The sequence below is a fragment of the Sebastes fasciatus genome, chromosome 19 (genome assembly GCF_043250625.1).
Source record: "Sebastes fasciatus isolate fSebFas1 chromosome 19, fSebFas1.pri, whole genome shotgun sequence".
NCBI lineage: Eukaryota > Metazoa > Chordata > Actinopteri > Perciformes > Sebastidae > Sebastes > Sebastes fasciatus.
Genome location: NC_133813.1, coordinates 8,863,085 through 8,880,079, shown reverse-complemented (window position 1 = coordinate 8,880,079; position 16,995 = coordinate 8,863,085). Strand labels below are relative to the sequence as shown.

General features: G+C 41.5%; 1 protein-coding gene across 2 annotated transcripts in view; it reads left to right on the top strand.

Moving 5' to 3' along the window:
- vldlr (very low density lipoprotein receptor) overlaps nt 1–16,730 on the top strand; it is a 50,551-nt gene extending 33,821 nt beyond the window's left edge. The window contains exons 12-20 of one of the 2 annotated variants that reach the window (XM_074617056.1): nt 113–337; nt 458–576; nt 1,719–1,858; nt 3,927–4,068; nt 5,322–5,471; nt 10,530–10,589; nt 14,177–14,254; nt 14,535–14,704; nt 15,456–16,730. In XM_074617056.1, coding sequence (XP_074473157.1) covers nt 113–337; nt 458–576; nt 1,719–1,858; nt 3,927–4,068; nt 5,322–5,471; nt 10,530–10,589; nt 14,177–14,254; nt 14,535–14,704; nt 15,456–15,491 — 1,120 coding nt within the window. In that variant the 3' untranslated portion in view covers nt 15,492–16,730. The remainder of the gene's footprint in view (nt 1–112; nt 338–457; nt 577–1,718; nt 1,859–3,926; nt 4,069–5,321; nt 5,472–10,529; nt 10,590–14,176; nt 14,255–14,534; nt 14,705–15,455) is intronic. The other variant, XM_074617057.1, reaches the window with a different exon arrangement.
- Nucleotides 16,731–16,995: the final 265 nt, after the last annotated feature.

Below are 16,995 nucleotides of genomic sequence, written 5' to 3'. Positions count from 1 at the left end.
TATTATTATTATTATTATTATTATACACACACATGTTTTGTGGAAAATAAAGCAGGAGTTTAAACTAATGTGACCATGTGTGACGATTCAACGGTCAACTTTTTCCTCGCAGCACTGTGCTGGACAAACGGGGGGACGTCGGCACTCACAACAAAGCCATCGACAACGTCCAGACTCCCGTGGGAATCGCCGTGGACTGGATCTATAAGAACTTGTACTGGTCTGATCTCGGCACCAAAACCATTTCTGTAGCCAACTTCAACGGAACCAAACAGAAAGTTCTGTTCAACAAAGGCCTCAAAGAACCGGCGTCCATCGCCGTGGATCCGCTGTCTGGGTAGGTGGAAAAGCTTGTGTTTTGGTGTCAAGTGAAAACCTTTTATCTCCACTTGACAATGTACATTTATACAGATCTGTTTTGTTTGTTTGTGTGTGCATGTGTGTGTTGGTCCTGTAGGTTTCTGTACTGGTCTGACTGGGGTGAGCCAGCCAAGATTGAGAAATCTGGTATGAACGGAGTGGACAGACGGGTTCTGGTGGCGACAGACATCCAGTGGCCTAATGGAATCACCCTGGGTATGATCACACACACACACACACACACACACCTACCTGCCTTATGATTGACAGTTCGCTACCACGGAGTTGTCCGTCTTTTCGTCTTAGAACTTTAATCCTTTTACAGTGTGTTTTCAGTTGGTTGCCTAAAAATGTCTTATTCAGCATTCAGTTATTCTTAGTTCCACCCTCTCGTGTCACTTCTGGTTGCAAAAAAACGATGGCAATGACCAAAATGCAGAACTCGAAGCTTGAAAACGGCGGTCAACAAACCAAAGGGTGACGTCACGGTGACTACGTCCACTTCTTATATACATACTTTAATCCTGCTACTACACTTCAGCTTTCAGTATTTAAATTTCATCTGCCACGTACATTTTGTTATTCTTTCGGTGCTTCCATTTACTTTATTACTCATGTTCAAATATACATTTCAGAAGCTCCAAAGTATCAAACCTTTTGGACATTAAAGCACTTTCAAATGTTTGCAATGCAAATTTTTTTAGCTGAAGTTAACACACACACATTTTCCTCAAAAAATATAGCCATTTGTAGTTTTGTATCATTTTCATGTCTCCACTTTCTGAGATACATTTACTAATAACTAAGTTGACAAGACTGAACAACGCAGCCTCAGCACATAAACCTTTATCATTGTGAATACTCCCCCGAGTAATCAGTGAAACCTATTAAAATATCTCCACTCCTGGAATACATTGAAGTATATCACTGTATCTTATAATACTGTTGGGGTTTCTTTATCCATACTACCACCAGATCATATAATCAAATGCTGTCCTTTGTTCGGTCTCTTCCTCTTTCTCTACGTACATCCCCCACACTGGAAAAGTCATCGATTTGTCCTTGTTAATGAAATGTTGTATTGATTTTGATTCTCTCTCTCCCGTCTTCTTTTCTCCTTATCTCCGCCCGCCATGCCTCATCTTTCTCCACTCGTCTTCTGCATTCATTCATCCCTCCCTTCTTCAACTCCCTGCTCTCATTTCCTCTGTCAACACACCTCTATTCAATGTTCATCTGGGCTTCTCCCTTCGATCACTAATTATTCTCTCCCTCCTGTCTTTTTCTGCCCTCTGTCGTCTCTCCACTCTTCTGTTATTTCTTCCATCTCCCTCTTTCATTTCTCTTCTTCCTCCCAGATCTGATCAAAGGCAGGTTGTACTGGGTCGACTCGAAGCTGCACATGCTCTGCAGCGTCGACCTGAACGGAGACAACAGGAAGAAAGTGCTCCAGTCTTCAGACTACCTGGCTCATCCCTTCGCTCTCACTGTTTTTGAGGTACTGCTGCTGTTATACTCTCTCTTTCACACACACGCTCTTCATTCTCTCTGACAATGAAGGCGACACACAGGTTATAATTGCAGTGCTGATGATATTGCTGATTCGGTCTTGATGGATTGGAACGAGTTGGACAGAATTTGTTCCAGTCTGGGTCAGTTGGTGCAGATTAGAGATAACATCTTACACGTTGTTTACGGATTGTCTTCTGATCCAGTCAGTCGTTATCATTCAAATGAATTGTATTCGATTTTTACGACATGTATGTTGGTGGTAGTAACAATGATAGCTGCTGGTTAAAACCTGCACTCTTATACAGTATATATCATTACAGTTTCTTTCAAATGTAATCTTTCCGAATCATAAAATCACGGACATGTGGCTCTCTGGCTGTCTCTCTCACCTCCACCCACTCACACAACTGCTAACTCGCTCTCTCACTCAGACAGATGACACATTTATTCACATGCAGGCACATGTGCTTATGCTACAGCTCATGTCTGAACTCTATAGTGCACAGTTTTAACATTCAGCTATAATGTAACACAATAACAGTATAGTTAAAGTAACAATTGGTAACCGTTTTTATTAAAACCACATTTCGCTTCTTGCTTTTTCCAACTAATAGAAATGTGAACCAACTTATAATCGGTCCATGAAGCGCTTCATGTTCAGTGCTCTCATCTCTCGCAGCTCCTTCATGGGAAAAATCCTCTGCTGCACAGGAAACTACATTTTTTTTGTAGATAAACGTGAAGAACAGGATTAACATGTTAACATGAGAAGTGAAAGAAAGCCAGCAAGTCTAAAGAGACCAAAACAGAGCATCATCTAAATCAGCAGAGACATTAATTTGATTGACAGGTGGTCCCCGCAAAGTGCAGTGCAGGAACGCCACGCAGATGGTCTTCGCACACAGATGGTTGAATTTGTGATGTAGTCTTTCCATCTCCATTTTGCACAGTATTTATGCTCTACAATTCCCTCCCACCCATTTGTGAGTGGGAATCTCAACTCAAGAAAATAATCAAATATCATGTATGTTTTTGAAAGGGGTTCTTTAAAAATACAATACTGGTGAACCTCTGATCAATCTCCTGGAAATTACTTTATTTTTTTGAGATAGGAAAATAAGCTTTGCAGGGAAAAGGCGGTTTAGAGCAGCAACGGCGACACACCGTCCTCATCTTATAGACCTTTTCATTGCCATTTTGTTGTTAGGGCAACAGCTTTGGTCCAAGTTTACTTCCCGTCAGCTGCTGCATTAACAAACATTGCGACAGGAAACACAAAGGAGCCCATTTAGAAAGTTTATGTTGTCAATGTTTGAAAAGGTCTGTACACAACTCTCTCTCCGTTGCTGTTGTAGCTGACCGGGAACCTGCAGGCAGGTCTTCCAGCTCCGGCGTTTAATTTTCGCTCGCCATTGCGTTACTGACTCGCACGCCAATCAGCTTTTTGATTGATAAACGTAATGTTCCACATTACGTTTATCAATCTACACACAGTGTATCCTGTGTGCGGCTGCCTGCACGCATGTTCAGCATGAATACACAACCTGCCTAGTATTTAGATCATATAAATATTAATACCATGGCCACTGAAATTCTTGTTTCTGATTATCAGGATTCTGCTTCAAACTGCTGCAAGTAACCATGGCAACAATACTTTGGTTGGTTAAGCCAAAGATGCTCAGAAAAAGGCAAAAGAAGTTTAACAATGAATGAGTTTTCTGTTTTATTGTTTTCCTTTCTTTGGTAAATGGCCTTTGTTAACGAATTCACTCTGAGGTATCCGGATACAGCTGTTTGTGGCGTTCTGCACTTTGGCCTCGTCTCGTATTTTCTTCCATGGACACAGCTTCGGCATTGTAGTTATTAAAGGGGAGCTACGCCCATTTAAAAAAATTCATACATGTTGTTCCTATGGTCTCAGACAGACAAATTTGAGACTTACTTCTCTGGTTTCTGGCTTTGAGAGAGTAGCCATGTTCAAAAATATTGGTTGAACTTTTTCAGGCCATGGAAATAACACATTGGAATTCTGTCTCTTTCTGTCCTCTCTCCAGGATCGAGTCTTCTGGACGGACGGTGAAAATAAAGCCATCTACGGTGCAAACAAGTTCACGGGCAATGATGTGGTGACGCTGGCAAGCAACCTGAATGACCCCCAGGACATCATAGTGTACCACGAGCTGATCCAGCTGTCTGGTAAGGAAAACCAGCAGAGAGACAAGAGGAACGGACAGACATGACTGGTTGTTGAGCTGGAAAGTCTTCTTATTCATCAGAGTCCTGCAGACTCAGTGAAATCACAGCAACCTCAAGTTCAAAGCTGCCTGTGGAGACTTTTTTCTTCTTTTTTTATGTTAGTTAATGAAGGTTAATGATGAGAAATTGCTGTAATTACACATGATTCGGGTACAGGGAGTATGATGATTATCATTTAAGTTGTAATCATGCAGCCATAATTGATACAAGTCTACTAGCTAAAGCTGTATGGGAGGTAGGAACCAATAGGTTTTTGCTTTTTGACAAAACAATCTTCGCTTACTAGCTTTCACACGGCCACCAGCGTTTAGAGTTTGCTCAGTTGAGCTTGAAAGTTCAACTTTTAAGCCAACACATGAGAAGTCCAAAAAAGTCCAAAGTTTGAGTGTTTACAATTCCATAACAACCAAGGCTCAACAGTAAGGGTTGCCATGTTGCTCTTTGAAACCATTTTAGAACCAAATTTTGGCAACCAAATCTTTGCCTTTGGTGGCCATCAGTGGCAACCACTTTTTAACAACAGAATCAGACCTATAAACACAATCGATAATGGTATCAATAAAATCATGTCAATTCTCATCCCCAGTGTGTTGGTATGTTTACTCGCATGCTCACAAGCATCTGATTTAGAGACGCAAATTTAGTTGTATGACTGTGGGGTGAAAGGTTTGATTAACCCGTCAACATCACAAACAAATGTGCAAGGGTTAGGGTTCGGCAGCATAGCAACCACTTTTAAAAGTTAGTGTTGAGCCCAGACAACAGCAAAATGGCGTGTGATGTGACTAAATGCCTTGGAACAAGCTAGTAAGTGGACCTTGGGTTGAGATTGTTTGGTCAATCTGCTGTTTCCAAGGTCAAGTGAACTTTGTTAAACAATATCAACAGCAGAGGAAAGAGCGCAATTTAAATGTATGTTTCACTTTATTTTAGATGGCATGGATAGCAAAAACCTGTGGTAGTCTAGGTCTGATCACATATCTTAAAGTTCTGTATCTGACCAGATCAGATTTAAAACTTAATTAAATATTTTGGGACAACTTGTATATCATCATGGGTACATGTGAGATATCAGCTCCTTCCAGTACTGGCTTAATCTTATGTGATTGATGATTTCTGTACTACAACCTGATAGCAGATTTTCTATCTATTTTTGTCAAACTAATCAGATCTGATCTCAATCTTGTGTTCAGGCACTAACTGGTGCGCAGAGAAAGGCGAAAACGGAGGCTGCAGCTACATGTGTCTGGCCGCACCGCAAATCAACAAACACTCCCCCAAATACAGTTGTGTGTGTCCGGAGGGCCAGGAGCTGGCTGCCGACGGCCTACGCTGCAGACCTGGTGAGTCACTTATTCATGTGTGTCATGTTTGCACCTGAACCAAGAGCATCAAGATCATTTCTTCACATTCATTTTGACAGGTCTCTATAATCAAAACAAATGCCATACTAGTGACCTATGCACGAGCATTTGAGACCATCTGTAGCTTCCAAGTGGTGTTTCTTATGTATGCAAATCTGAACATTTGAATATTAGTCAAGGTTCATGAGGTGCATTTAGCTGCACGCACAAAGGCGATCCTGTGCATTCCTCTCTGCTTCCTTTCTTCCGTTTGCTGCGCTGCTTTTCTCAAATGTGCCTTTTCTTAAAGAATTGATTTTTTTTTTTTTTTTTCTGAAAAAGGCTAAAGGGAGATAAGCAAAACACAGAATCAATTGTAAGAAACAGAATTAATTGAGTCTAATTCTTTGGGTTAAACTGGCTTTGATGCAAAAAAGTTTCATCACTCCCCCCCTCTTTTCCCTCTGCTTCTCAGCCGCTCAAGCATGTCTCCTTGGTGTGAGTGTGTTCCCGCTGCGCTTGTCTTCTATCTGTATCCATGCCAGCCACAAACCCAGCTGTCTTTGTGTTAGCAGTCACAGCTGAGTCAGTTGTTGTGATCCAGTTTTTTCAGCATCTTCTTGGCAAGTCTCAACACCGTCCTCAGCTGCAAGCTCTGTCTCCTCACCTCTTTGGTTTCAACGTGTCTTTGTGGTCTCATCCTGACAGCTGTGGGTTCCCGAAGTTGTTCCTTCTTCCAGTCGTTCTTGGGCAGCTCTGTCCTCTGGTTCATTTGTGCCTGTTGGCTTCAGTCCTAGTTTGAGCTGCCTTCAGTTCTCTGGACTCGTGAGTGGGATGTGACTGTGTTAGTGCCATGACAGTTGAATTTATGGGGTAGAACACACATATGTGATGAACATGTCATTTCAAAACAGCCTCCAGTATTCTGGGAAGGTTTTCTCAATATTTTGGAACCTGGCTGCAGGGATTTTCTCTCTGTAGCTGGCTTGGCTCGCAGTCGGAGTTCCAGTTCATCCCAAAGGTGTTGGGTGATTGAGGTCAGGGCTCTGAGCAGGACAGTCCAGTTCTTCTCGCCAAACTGGGAAACAATTTCTTTATGGACCTTTCTGTACAGTGGCATTGTTGTGTTGAAACAGGAAATGTATGTCACAAAGCTGGAAGCACAATTGGCCAAATTGTTATTTCAAACATCGGTATCGGCCCAGAGTTTTGCAATCGGTACATACCTTTTCTTTAGTGTATAATAACTTGAAACTAAGAATCGTTGTGTTTTCGTTACCTTAGAATGAGCCGTTTATATTTACATAGCGAGCGGGTCCTCTTCATGGAGCCAGCTGCCATGTTTCTACAGTAGCCCAAAAAGGACAAACCAAATACTGGCTCTAGGGCCATTCATGTTTTCGCGTCTGCCATCGTAGTTCTCCTACACACTTCGCACACGGGAGAAGTTTCAGTTGGTTGTAATCTGCATCCTCACCGCTAGATGCCGCGAAGTCCTACACACTGCACCTTTTAATACTAAATATTTTGTTTGTAATTGAAAACAAGGAAAGGACTTGAGCGAACAGGTCAAAAGCGACAAAAGTACTTGTTTGATAATATTACTTCCAATGTTCTGTTCAATATGATCAAATAAACTGCTTTTTTAAATTAAAGTGAAGCCCTGCCCTCCATCAGTTTTTGTCTTTACTGCGCAAAAGGTTGCTGGGAAACGCTGTTCTCTCTCTTTCTCTGATCGACTCTGCCCCAGTTGTTTTTGTCTTTAGCCGCCCAGCTCCTTTCTGCGCTCCCACAGATTAGCCTTTTCATACTGAAGCGGCGTCGGATAGGAACCTGACAGCTGAATTCAGTGCACATAGTCTCCTAATTGGACTCAAACTGTAGACCGAGACACTGGTGTACACAAAGTACTGGAACATCTCCCTGGCAACTCTGTGCACCATCGTCCTCCTGCCCTACTGAATGAGAGTCTGCCTAGTTAGCCTGTAGAGTTTTCTCCTCGATTTCCAAGTGAGAACAGTCTGTTTCCAGAGTTTCTTGACAGTTTGTGCAGCCTGTCTTCCTTTTGAAATATCTTCTCCTGCTCCATTTAAATCTACCTCAAATGTGTTTGTATATTGGTGAAATGGGCAGAATTTTCGGGTGTTTCTCTTTAGTAAATTAATTTTGACCATCCTCATATGCAGAGAAAATGTAGACATTACTTATTTAAAATAAACAACATGGGGCTTATTTTTGTAAAGAAGCTGCAGTAGCCAAGGTTTTACTGAGGAAGAAAAAAACTTAAAACACCACCTTGTTGTCCTGAATTATAAAGAAGAGCTGCAGAGTTAACTGATGCTCTAGCTTGACCTGATTTATACTAATCAAATTCTCACAGGACAAATCGATTCAAGTTTGGCTTTTACATGGTTCACAAGTTAAAAATAGGGCTGTCAAAGTTAACATGATAACGCAAATTCGTTTTAACGCCACTAATTCCTTTAACGCATTAACGCAACTTGGGATTTTTAGGTTGTAGGGGACTCAGTTTTAAAGCTAGAGTGAAGGTACTGGCATCACGTGAAATCAGAAAACCTAAGGAATCCATTGGTACCAACCATGTCATACTAGCTTGTCACGAAGGAGGCTAAATAACGTTTAAAACTGACATGGCCATTTCCAAAGGGGTCCCTTGACCTTTGACCTCAAGATATGTGCACACATAGCGGTTGTGGCGGTTCCTTGCCATCCCCTGCGGTTGACTTGTCAATAGCAATATTGCGGTTATTGTGACAACCCTAACCGACACCATGAGTCTATAACTGCATTGATTTGACCACAACACCTGACCTATTTGAATCTTTAAAAAAAAATCCCAGATATGGGTGGCGATAGAGGTGTGTAATCAGAATATGATACGGTAGGATGAGATGAACTCTCTGCACCAATAACAATATGCCAGCTCTGTAGCAGGTCTACAGAAGGTTTACAGCCTGCCTGCTCTACAGAAATGTAATGGCCTTCTTATAGTGAGAGTCCCTGCAGCCTGATTCGCCTCCTCACGGGCTGTTTGGGAATCTAGAGCTGCCTCCAGGCTCTTTACAGCCGCTGTGATAACTGAATGTACCACCCAGACTGTGTGTTTTTTTTTTTTTCTTTTCACAATTTCATGCAGCTTGTGGGTGTCTTTATTCCTGCAGTGTCTGTGTATCTGACGGTGTTCGTGCAAGTTTTCGTGCATGCTCAGGTTGTCTTGTGAGTGTCATGTATGTGTTTGTACAACTGTGTTTACACGCCTGTCTGTGTTTCTGGTACACTTTGAATACCAGAATAGTGTGGGAGGGGTTAAAGCGGGATGCCTGTCACTCCCTGAATGCTCCTCCACCTTCCTCCTAGTTGGGCTGTAGCCAAAGGCCTCGCCGCTCTTTACTAAACCGCCAGCTAACATATTTATCCCATTTTACAGCCGTTGCAGCTGAGACGAATAGGAACTGTAGAGCATTGTGCGGTTGCAGCTTTGACCGGCTCTAATCTCGTTAGTGAAAGAAAGTAATAAGAAATGCTCTTCTCTTCAGGGGTTGAACCTGAAACTACCACTAAGGGGTTTATATAACAGCCTTTAGAGGCAGCTGAGGAGTGTTTTCCTTCAGGCTGAAATACAGGATGTCGTTGGGACTCCTCTTAGTTCCACACTTTCTGTTTCCTAGGGTATTATTCATCTTTAGTCTGACCTGTCTGTAGTTTCAGATTGAGGGTTTTACCCTTACGGTTTGTCAATATTTTATCCAAGGTCTGAATCAAACATGCTAATCAAATACAAATCCTTTCCAATCCCTTATTTGATTAATTTAGATTTAGCTTTAAGCAGTCTTCAAGGTTCCCTGTGAAGTTGTTATTGTGAACAGCTATGTTTGCACACGTTTCTGTACAAAAAGCTTTAGCCACATTCAAAGGTAGGGCAAAAAGCCCACCAGCATAACCTCCTCGTCGCTGCATCTTGCACCCCCCCTGGTGTTTCTCCAAGAATTTTGTGCATTTTGCTCGTCTTTGTGGTCTCAATTTGATGAATTGTACAAATTTTGCTAACAGCAGACACTTTTAGACAGTCTGTTCTCAAAGACATTCATGGTGTTGCAGTCGGTTGCACACGTGAAAAGTAACAGAAGTAGGTTGTGTGAAGAATGAAAAGAACAGTCATGGATAATTGTGGGTAATGTAGGCGCCAGGTTTTGACAAGGAAGAAAGACTCTGTAAATATCTCCAGTTCTGCTGCATCGATTTTGATCCTTTTGTCTAAAACTTTCTACTGTGCATCCACAGTGCTAAATTGGTGGAGTACTCTCAATGTTTTTGCTTGAAAAATGACTTAATTGATTAGTAAAATTGCCATAATTTTCTGTAGATCAGCTTACTGATCAATTTTTTCAGCACTAGTATACAGTAATGTCCTGTAGATAAAGGCTGTGGATACTGTTTTAGTCTGAATCAGACTGTGCTCACTGTTGTATTGTTTGGCAGCAACATGATATGCATCCATTATCAACTCCTACACAGGAGACCTAACAGTAAACACAGCAACACTCTGCTGCCTCTGCTAATCAAGGCTGCATTGATTCTCCTTTAAGGATTCTATTGTAGCTGCAGCTGTCTGTCCTGGTTGTACAGATGCAGATAGAGACGTTGTAATAGATGCAGTTTACAGTGCGATGTGGCTTTAAACCTCTTCAATTGCTTCTGAATGTCGTCCCCTCACTTTTCCAGCCTTTGTGTGCATCTGGCTTTAGTGTGAACTGTATCACAGCAGGAAACCCATAAGGATTGTCTTCATGTAAATATGTAACGCTGCTGCTGTTTGTGTATATTGTCTCTTAGCTTGGTGATGGCTTGCTTCTTTCTCTCCGAGCAAAAATGGATCCCGCTTTCATCCATCGAGCGTCTATTTACTAGTTTAGTCTCCTGAGGTCTGGTCTATTTTCAAAGAAGGCCTACTTTGCGTGTGTGCAGTTTAAAAATAGGACAACTTGTGCAGCCTGATGTTTTGTTTTCAAAAGCATGACTCTTGGCTCTCTGTGACAGACCGTTCTACCAAAGGTCCCTCAAAGGATGATGGGAAAGCTCTGACACAGCCACCCCCAGGTAAAGCCATCAGCTGCTCCCTGCTCTGCTGCCTGCCTCTGCTGACTCGCTTTAAAGCATGTTTGTTAAAAACTGAATTGTTCTCATCCCTTACTGTGGATTCAGGAGGTGTTTTTCCATTTTAATTGTTAAACTGGACATCTGTCCTTTTTAATTGTTTTTTGCTTGCAGCCTTCATTGCATTTCATTTGTCTTTTCCTGCCCACATGTGCTCTTGAATCAGCCTTTTTGTTACTCTACTGCATAATTAAATGGTAAAATCCCTTCTTGTGTCCACGGTGCCGTGTAGAGCTTTTTAGCATTCTGGGTTTAATGTCTTTTTCCTGCCAAGCGTATCTGTAATGATGGCTTCTGTCTGTGCTTTGGTGTTTGTTGTTGGGTTATGATGCACATTCAAATGTGTTTCAGGCCCCTGTGTATTTCAGATAACTGATTTAAGTCTGTTTATACTTAATTTGTAACACATGGTCAAGTAGCCTGAGGTATTCAAGGGGTAATTCCATCCCAGCTGTCCTCTGGTCTGTTATTTAGGCCTGAATGTTGTGAGCATAACAAAATAATTCAGTAGTTGATTATAAGATGGGTGTATAAGTGTAGCCCACGTTACTCTTTAGCTGTGTCCAAACCAATCCCTTGTTCACTCATTCACTACCTTCCAGATAATAGACACTCATAGTTGAGTCCATAGTGAGCAGTAAACTGAGATTTTAGGCGCACATAAATCATCATTATACGTCATAATTGACAGGGTTTATTGTCTATTATCAGAAAATAGTATACACACCATGGACACTACTTTATTTGTTCCATTATTGGAATTGAGGGCAACTTGTAGTGGATAAATTACACACTCGGGTCAATGTAATGCAGTCTGACACAGCCACTGACTCCATGACATTATACTTCCTGATTACATCAGCCAAAGAATGATGGGAACTGTAGTGCCAAAACTCAGATCAAACACTCAACCTTGAATTCTTTTGATTCATTAACAAATATTTCAGCACAAAATGTTCTCTTCATCATCGCTTCTAACTTTGATTCAACCTTTTGACAACCTGTGGCTGTTAGTAATCTTTACTGGTGTGCTGTTTTGCTTTCCGATAACAGATTGTCTTGTCCTTTTTCGATTTTACTCATACAGTATGTTTGCTCAGGCTACATTTTCTCCTTGTTTGTTGTGGTTTTTGAGATTTATTGTCTGTATCTCAGTGCACAAATGTGTTTCCTTTCTTGCTTTCTACGTGTTTCTCATTGGATTTAATCACAATGCATGTTTAATCTACTCACAGATAAAAATCAGTAGATTATAGCTCTACATTCAATTTTGTGAATCCAGTACATTTCAGGTCTTTGTTGCTTTTTTCACAACTATTTTGCCAACCTTGGCGTAACCTATGTATGTGCTTCGTGTCTGTCTTGGGTCAGATTTCTGGCTCGACTTCAGCTTTATGTGGATTTTGCCACATTGCTCAGTCCCGTCAACGTTTCAGACTCACATGGGATCGGTAAACTTGTGCTAGAATGAAGTGTTTGCTCACTACCTTTGTCCTAATCCTCTGAAAAATGCAGTTGGTGAATGAGTTTAGAAACAGGGACTCTAATCAGAAACACAGGGTTTGCTGATGAGCTCTTGCTTGTTTCTGATTACAGCGCTGGTTCTCATGACTTTTTTTCTTTCAGTTAGTTTGACCCTCGATTTTGTGTTTAAGCCCATAATGTTGGTAAAAGCTGTCCGCTCTCTTCTCCCTGCTACTGATGCTGTCGAGTTCATCTGCACAGGGTGTGGAGCATTTTCTATGTTCTGATCCTTTGCTACTGTAGAACGAGTTGGTGAGGAAGGTTATCTGGATATTAAACCACAGATCAACATCAAACTTTGCACTAGCAGATGTTTGCGTGCAAGCACAGCTCAGGAGCAGCACCTATTGGCAGAAACAAGGAAGTACAACCTCATCACCAAAACCTATTGCGGATCCGTGCAACTTCCATTATGGTTATAGTTAAATGGAAGTGAGATTGTTGCATTACTGCACACACACAGGGGTTATGACTCAAATCCTTCTGGAAACTGGAAGTTATGCAAGAAGAAGTGGAAAATGATGCAAAAGAAAATGAGTCTGAGACTTGCTGATGTGCAACTCTGATGTCAGCTTTCCAGGGAACACAAAGAATGTATGCCTACACCAGACTTGCAGTGTTTTCTTTCCCTCCTCCATGGAAACTCAAAATACAGCCCCCGATTAGAGCATTGTCTGCAAAGTATGACACAATTGGGTTGTAAAACAAATCCTAATCTTTTTTATTGTCGACAAACTCCAAAAAGAGCCCAAAACAAGCCATGAACTGATCCCACTAACAAGTATCAGTGTACCCAAAGCCTAATAATTCTTCTTCCTCTGTCCAATAGAGCTCCATCGTTGTCCAAAAACTATTAAAAGCACATCAGTGAGCCTCACTGTTGTACTGGGTGACCTGTTCCTTCATTACCATGAACACACACACTGTAGTTTATTGTGATTCAATCCCACCATCCTGCTGCTGGAAATACTCCCTAGAGCACCAAATGTGGGTTAATCCGCCACTGAAAATAGCCCCCAACAAATGCACTGTTTCCTCCTGTTTGAGCTACGTTTGATTTAAAAACTACAGTGCCCAGCTGTTTTAGGAAATTATATATTTGTGAGCGGTTTTGTAAAGATTTACAAAGCGAGTACCACAGATGGGATGGAAGTCGAAGTGTTGAGAGGCTGACTAACACATTTATGGTTTTGGTATTTTCATGGTATTTGTTGACAATATGAAAAACTTGACTGATTGGCAGAGGCATACAACTGTGAGGTGGTTATTCTAGTTTTTAATGCATTAAATGTTGTAGTATTTAAAATGCAGATGACTAAATTATTGTGGAAGTAGAATTTCTGGTGTATTTGTACAGTTAAGATTTATTGTTTATCATTAGTTTGGCCAGTCGCTCTGTGTCTTATTCATTTTGTGGCTGAGAAGCATGTTGATGACATCACCAAGCCAGTTGGCAGCAGAGCAGACTGACTGGCAGGAAGAACACGAGTTAACAAACCCTGTTTTTTTTTTTATCTCTTTGTCCTGAAGTCTTTCAGCCGAGCTGTTTGCCAGTCATGTCACTCACTCGTCGCTGTCACCAAAACACACGGCCTGCTGGATAATGTTGACCCAGGGGAAAGAATAAAACCATTCTTTACACAGTGATGTAACAGAGTTTTAAGCTTTAGAGTTTGGAGCCAAACTGTCAAACTCGCAACTTCAATATCGTGACAGGATGTGAAAATGAGATTTACGGCAGCTGACATTTTCTCAGAATGAAACAATTCAGTGTTTGTACCCAGAATCTTTGTTTGCTCTCTCTTCTATTTTTTTCTTCTTGAACCTCCCAACCCCACTCCACTTCACTCCACCCCCTGACCTCCATACCTCTCAGTAGAATATGTCAGTCTAACTTCTGACTAAACCTTCTTCTATTCAACATGTTAACATAAGTGTGCAAGAAGATGTCCTGAAAGTGTGTGTTGGGTTTGAAGTGTTGAACTGTGGTTTGTTTCGTCTTTCAGAAGCCAACGTGAGCACGTCGATCCAGGTGGACTCCACAGCCAAAGGGTCTGCTGCTGCCTGGGCCATACTGCCTGTCTGTACGTAGAAATCACACACACTCACTCAAGACTATCGTATGTACTGAAACAAACACAGCTACCACGTAAATGTTGTAGTTACATACTAACATCCAAGCTTCCAAGCTTAAAATGCACTTATGGTAATATAACTGGATCTGCTCTTTAGCTGCCGCTGTGGAAATTACTTTTAATTTGAGGGCACAATCTATGAATTACACATTTGGGAACTACAGCCTCTCAGCCCTGATACTGAATATTATGGATTATCTGACTGTTTGTGTCTGTCCTGTCTGCTCAGTGCTGCTGGCAATGGCAGTGGCGGGCGGCTACCTGATGTGGAGGAACTGGCAGCTGAAGAACCAGAAGAGCATGAACTTTGACAACCCCGTCTACCTGAAGACCACAGAAGAAGACCTCAACATCGACATCACCCGGCACGGCGCCAACGTGGGTCACACCTACCCCGCGGTGAGTAAACACATCAAACAACCTCAGAGCGTAGGGCATCTATGTATTGAAACCTTCCTGTCGATGTTTTGTCTCCTTTCTTGCTGTCACAGTAATATTTTCCTATTTCTTCATTACTTCATATACGGTTCGTTTCACAGCAAGATTTCTCGCATAGATTTTGTCGGTAGCTTCTTGCCACATCTTCTGCTTGTGCGTATTTTGTTATGGCTGGGTTTAAACCTCTCCTCTCACCCTGACCCTGTGGCCTTTATTAATCCTTAGTGCATTGAGAGCACGTCTCTCTGTACACAGATTAGAGATTAACCTAAACCCCCGGCCAGAGCCACAAGACGGACACACACACCTACTGCTGTCACCCTCACAGCTGCAGCGCACACAAAGCAAACTAACAGGTTTTATTATGCCTCCGTGCCGGCGACAGCCATGGCCTAATCATGACAATTTCACACTAATGTCTAACAGGATAAAATGATGAAGTGATGACATTTTGAACAGACATGGATGTAAACTGCAACTTGACTGGTTGGCGGAGGCAATACAACTGCGCGGCAGTAATTCTAGTTTCCTTTTGTTTGCAAATGTAACAAACGAGATGCAACGTGTTGATTTAATGAACTTTTAGAGGTGTTTGTAGCTGTGTTTTTCACGTTGGACAGACCCTTCCAGTATTAACTCAACTCTAAGACAGAAATAAAACATTTGATTAAGCCAACTCTTTCTCTTCTCTCCTCCCTCTCTCTGTCTCCAGATTTCGATAGTGAGCACAGATGACGATTTATCATGATCGTCTTGGTTTTTTGGGGTGTTTTTTGTTACGGCAGCCCGTAAGCGTTGCATGGCGCCACCTCGTTCCCATGCCGACGGTTGTCCGTAGCAGCAGCAGCCCTTACAGTACGACCACATGCCTTCTGAAGTGCATTATGTCATTATCTGTGGAGAGGATGACTTGATGAAATGTTATTTATTATGTGAATACTACAATGAATTACGTGTCCATAACGGTTTTCACTCCAAAGTATTAAGGATTTTTTTTTTTTTTTTTTCATTTGGTCCTTATTATTTTCGGGACACAGCTTCCGGTCTTTATTTTTGCCCCGTCCTCTCAAAGGAGTCCGACGCCATCTTTATACAACGGATGAGAGAAACGCGGTGAACTTCCACAATTTGATCACATCTGACGAGGTTTTCTGTGTTCAAACTGAAGTGGAAAGCTGATAGGAGGACACAGTATTTCTCTCGACAAACAGATCGACTCTGCTGGACAGGATTTAAAACAGGATCTGAGCTGTCAGTATTCAACGTGTTGAAGATAGCGCGGGACTACTTTTTGTCATTAAGAAGTGAGGCGGAAACTTAATCCAAACTTTATTTCTTGCCTCCTCTGATCCCCAACAGTCTCAGATGTGTGAATATTTATGTACGATCATGTTTTGGGCAGTAATATCCAAGATGTAAGTTTTCTTTTATTTGCTCAGCTTTATTTTGTTATTTTTATGTTTTCTGTCCAACGGTACCTCCTGGAGTGCATTCTTACAAGCTGTTTTTTCAGTCAGTGTTTATTATTATTATTAATATTATTATTATAATAGAAGCTGAGTAAGGATCACCACGGTTACAGCATTTGTAAACATTGTATATATTTACCCGTCATCCCTCAAAGACATGACCGTCAATCAGGACTCTCTTCAATGCACTTTGATCAAATGTTCCTCGTGTAAATAAGATTGTATACATTTGACTTGAAATCAATTTTTTGCTATGGTTGGGCATCGTACCAGGGTTAGAGTTCAGATGTATTTAACATGAAAGAAAAAGCTAAAAAAAATGTAAAAAAAAATAACAAACAACACAACTGAATTTGGTAAAACCTATTTTGTATGTTTGTGTGCTGTTGCTGTGAACTTTTTCTAGCCTTGTACAGTGAGGGAGGAATACTATTAAAATTTAAAAGCTCTGTATCTGTGAAGAAACTGATTTGAAAATCACCTGAGAATTAAAACCTAATCCACAACGTTGTTCAAAACATGGCTTCCTGTCTTTTCTATCATGCATGCGAGTGTATGTGAGGATACGCTGTATAGACAGGGGTGTGTCTACATACTAGTGTAGTTTTAGACTGCGGCTTTTTTTCATGGTCGAGGCACTTTAGTTCAGTAAAGGGAAATCTTAATACGACAGAATTCAGTGATATATTTTTGACAAAAGTGTTTCCAACTTCAACCAGACGATGCCCCCATAGGTGTGACGGCAAGAAGTACTCATATATGGAGGACAGAACCTGCCAAAAT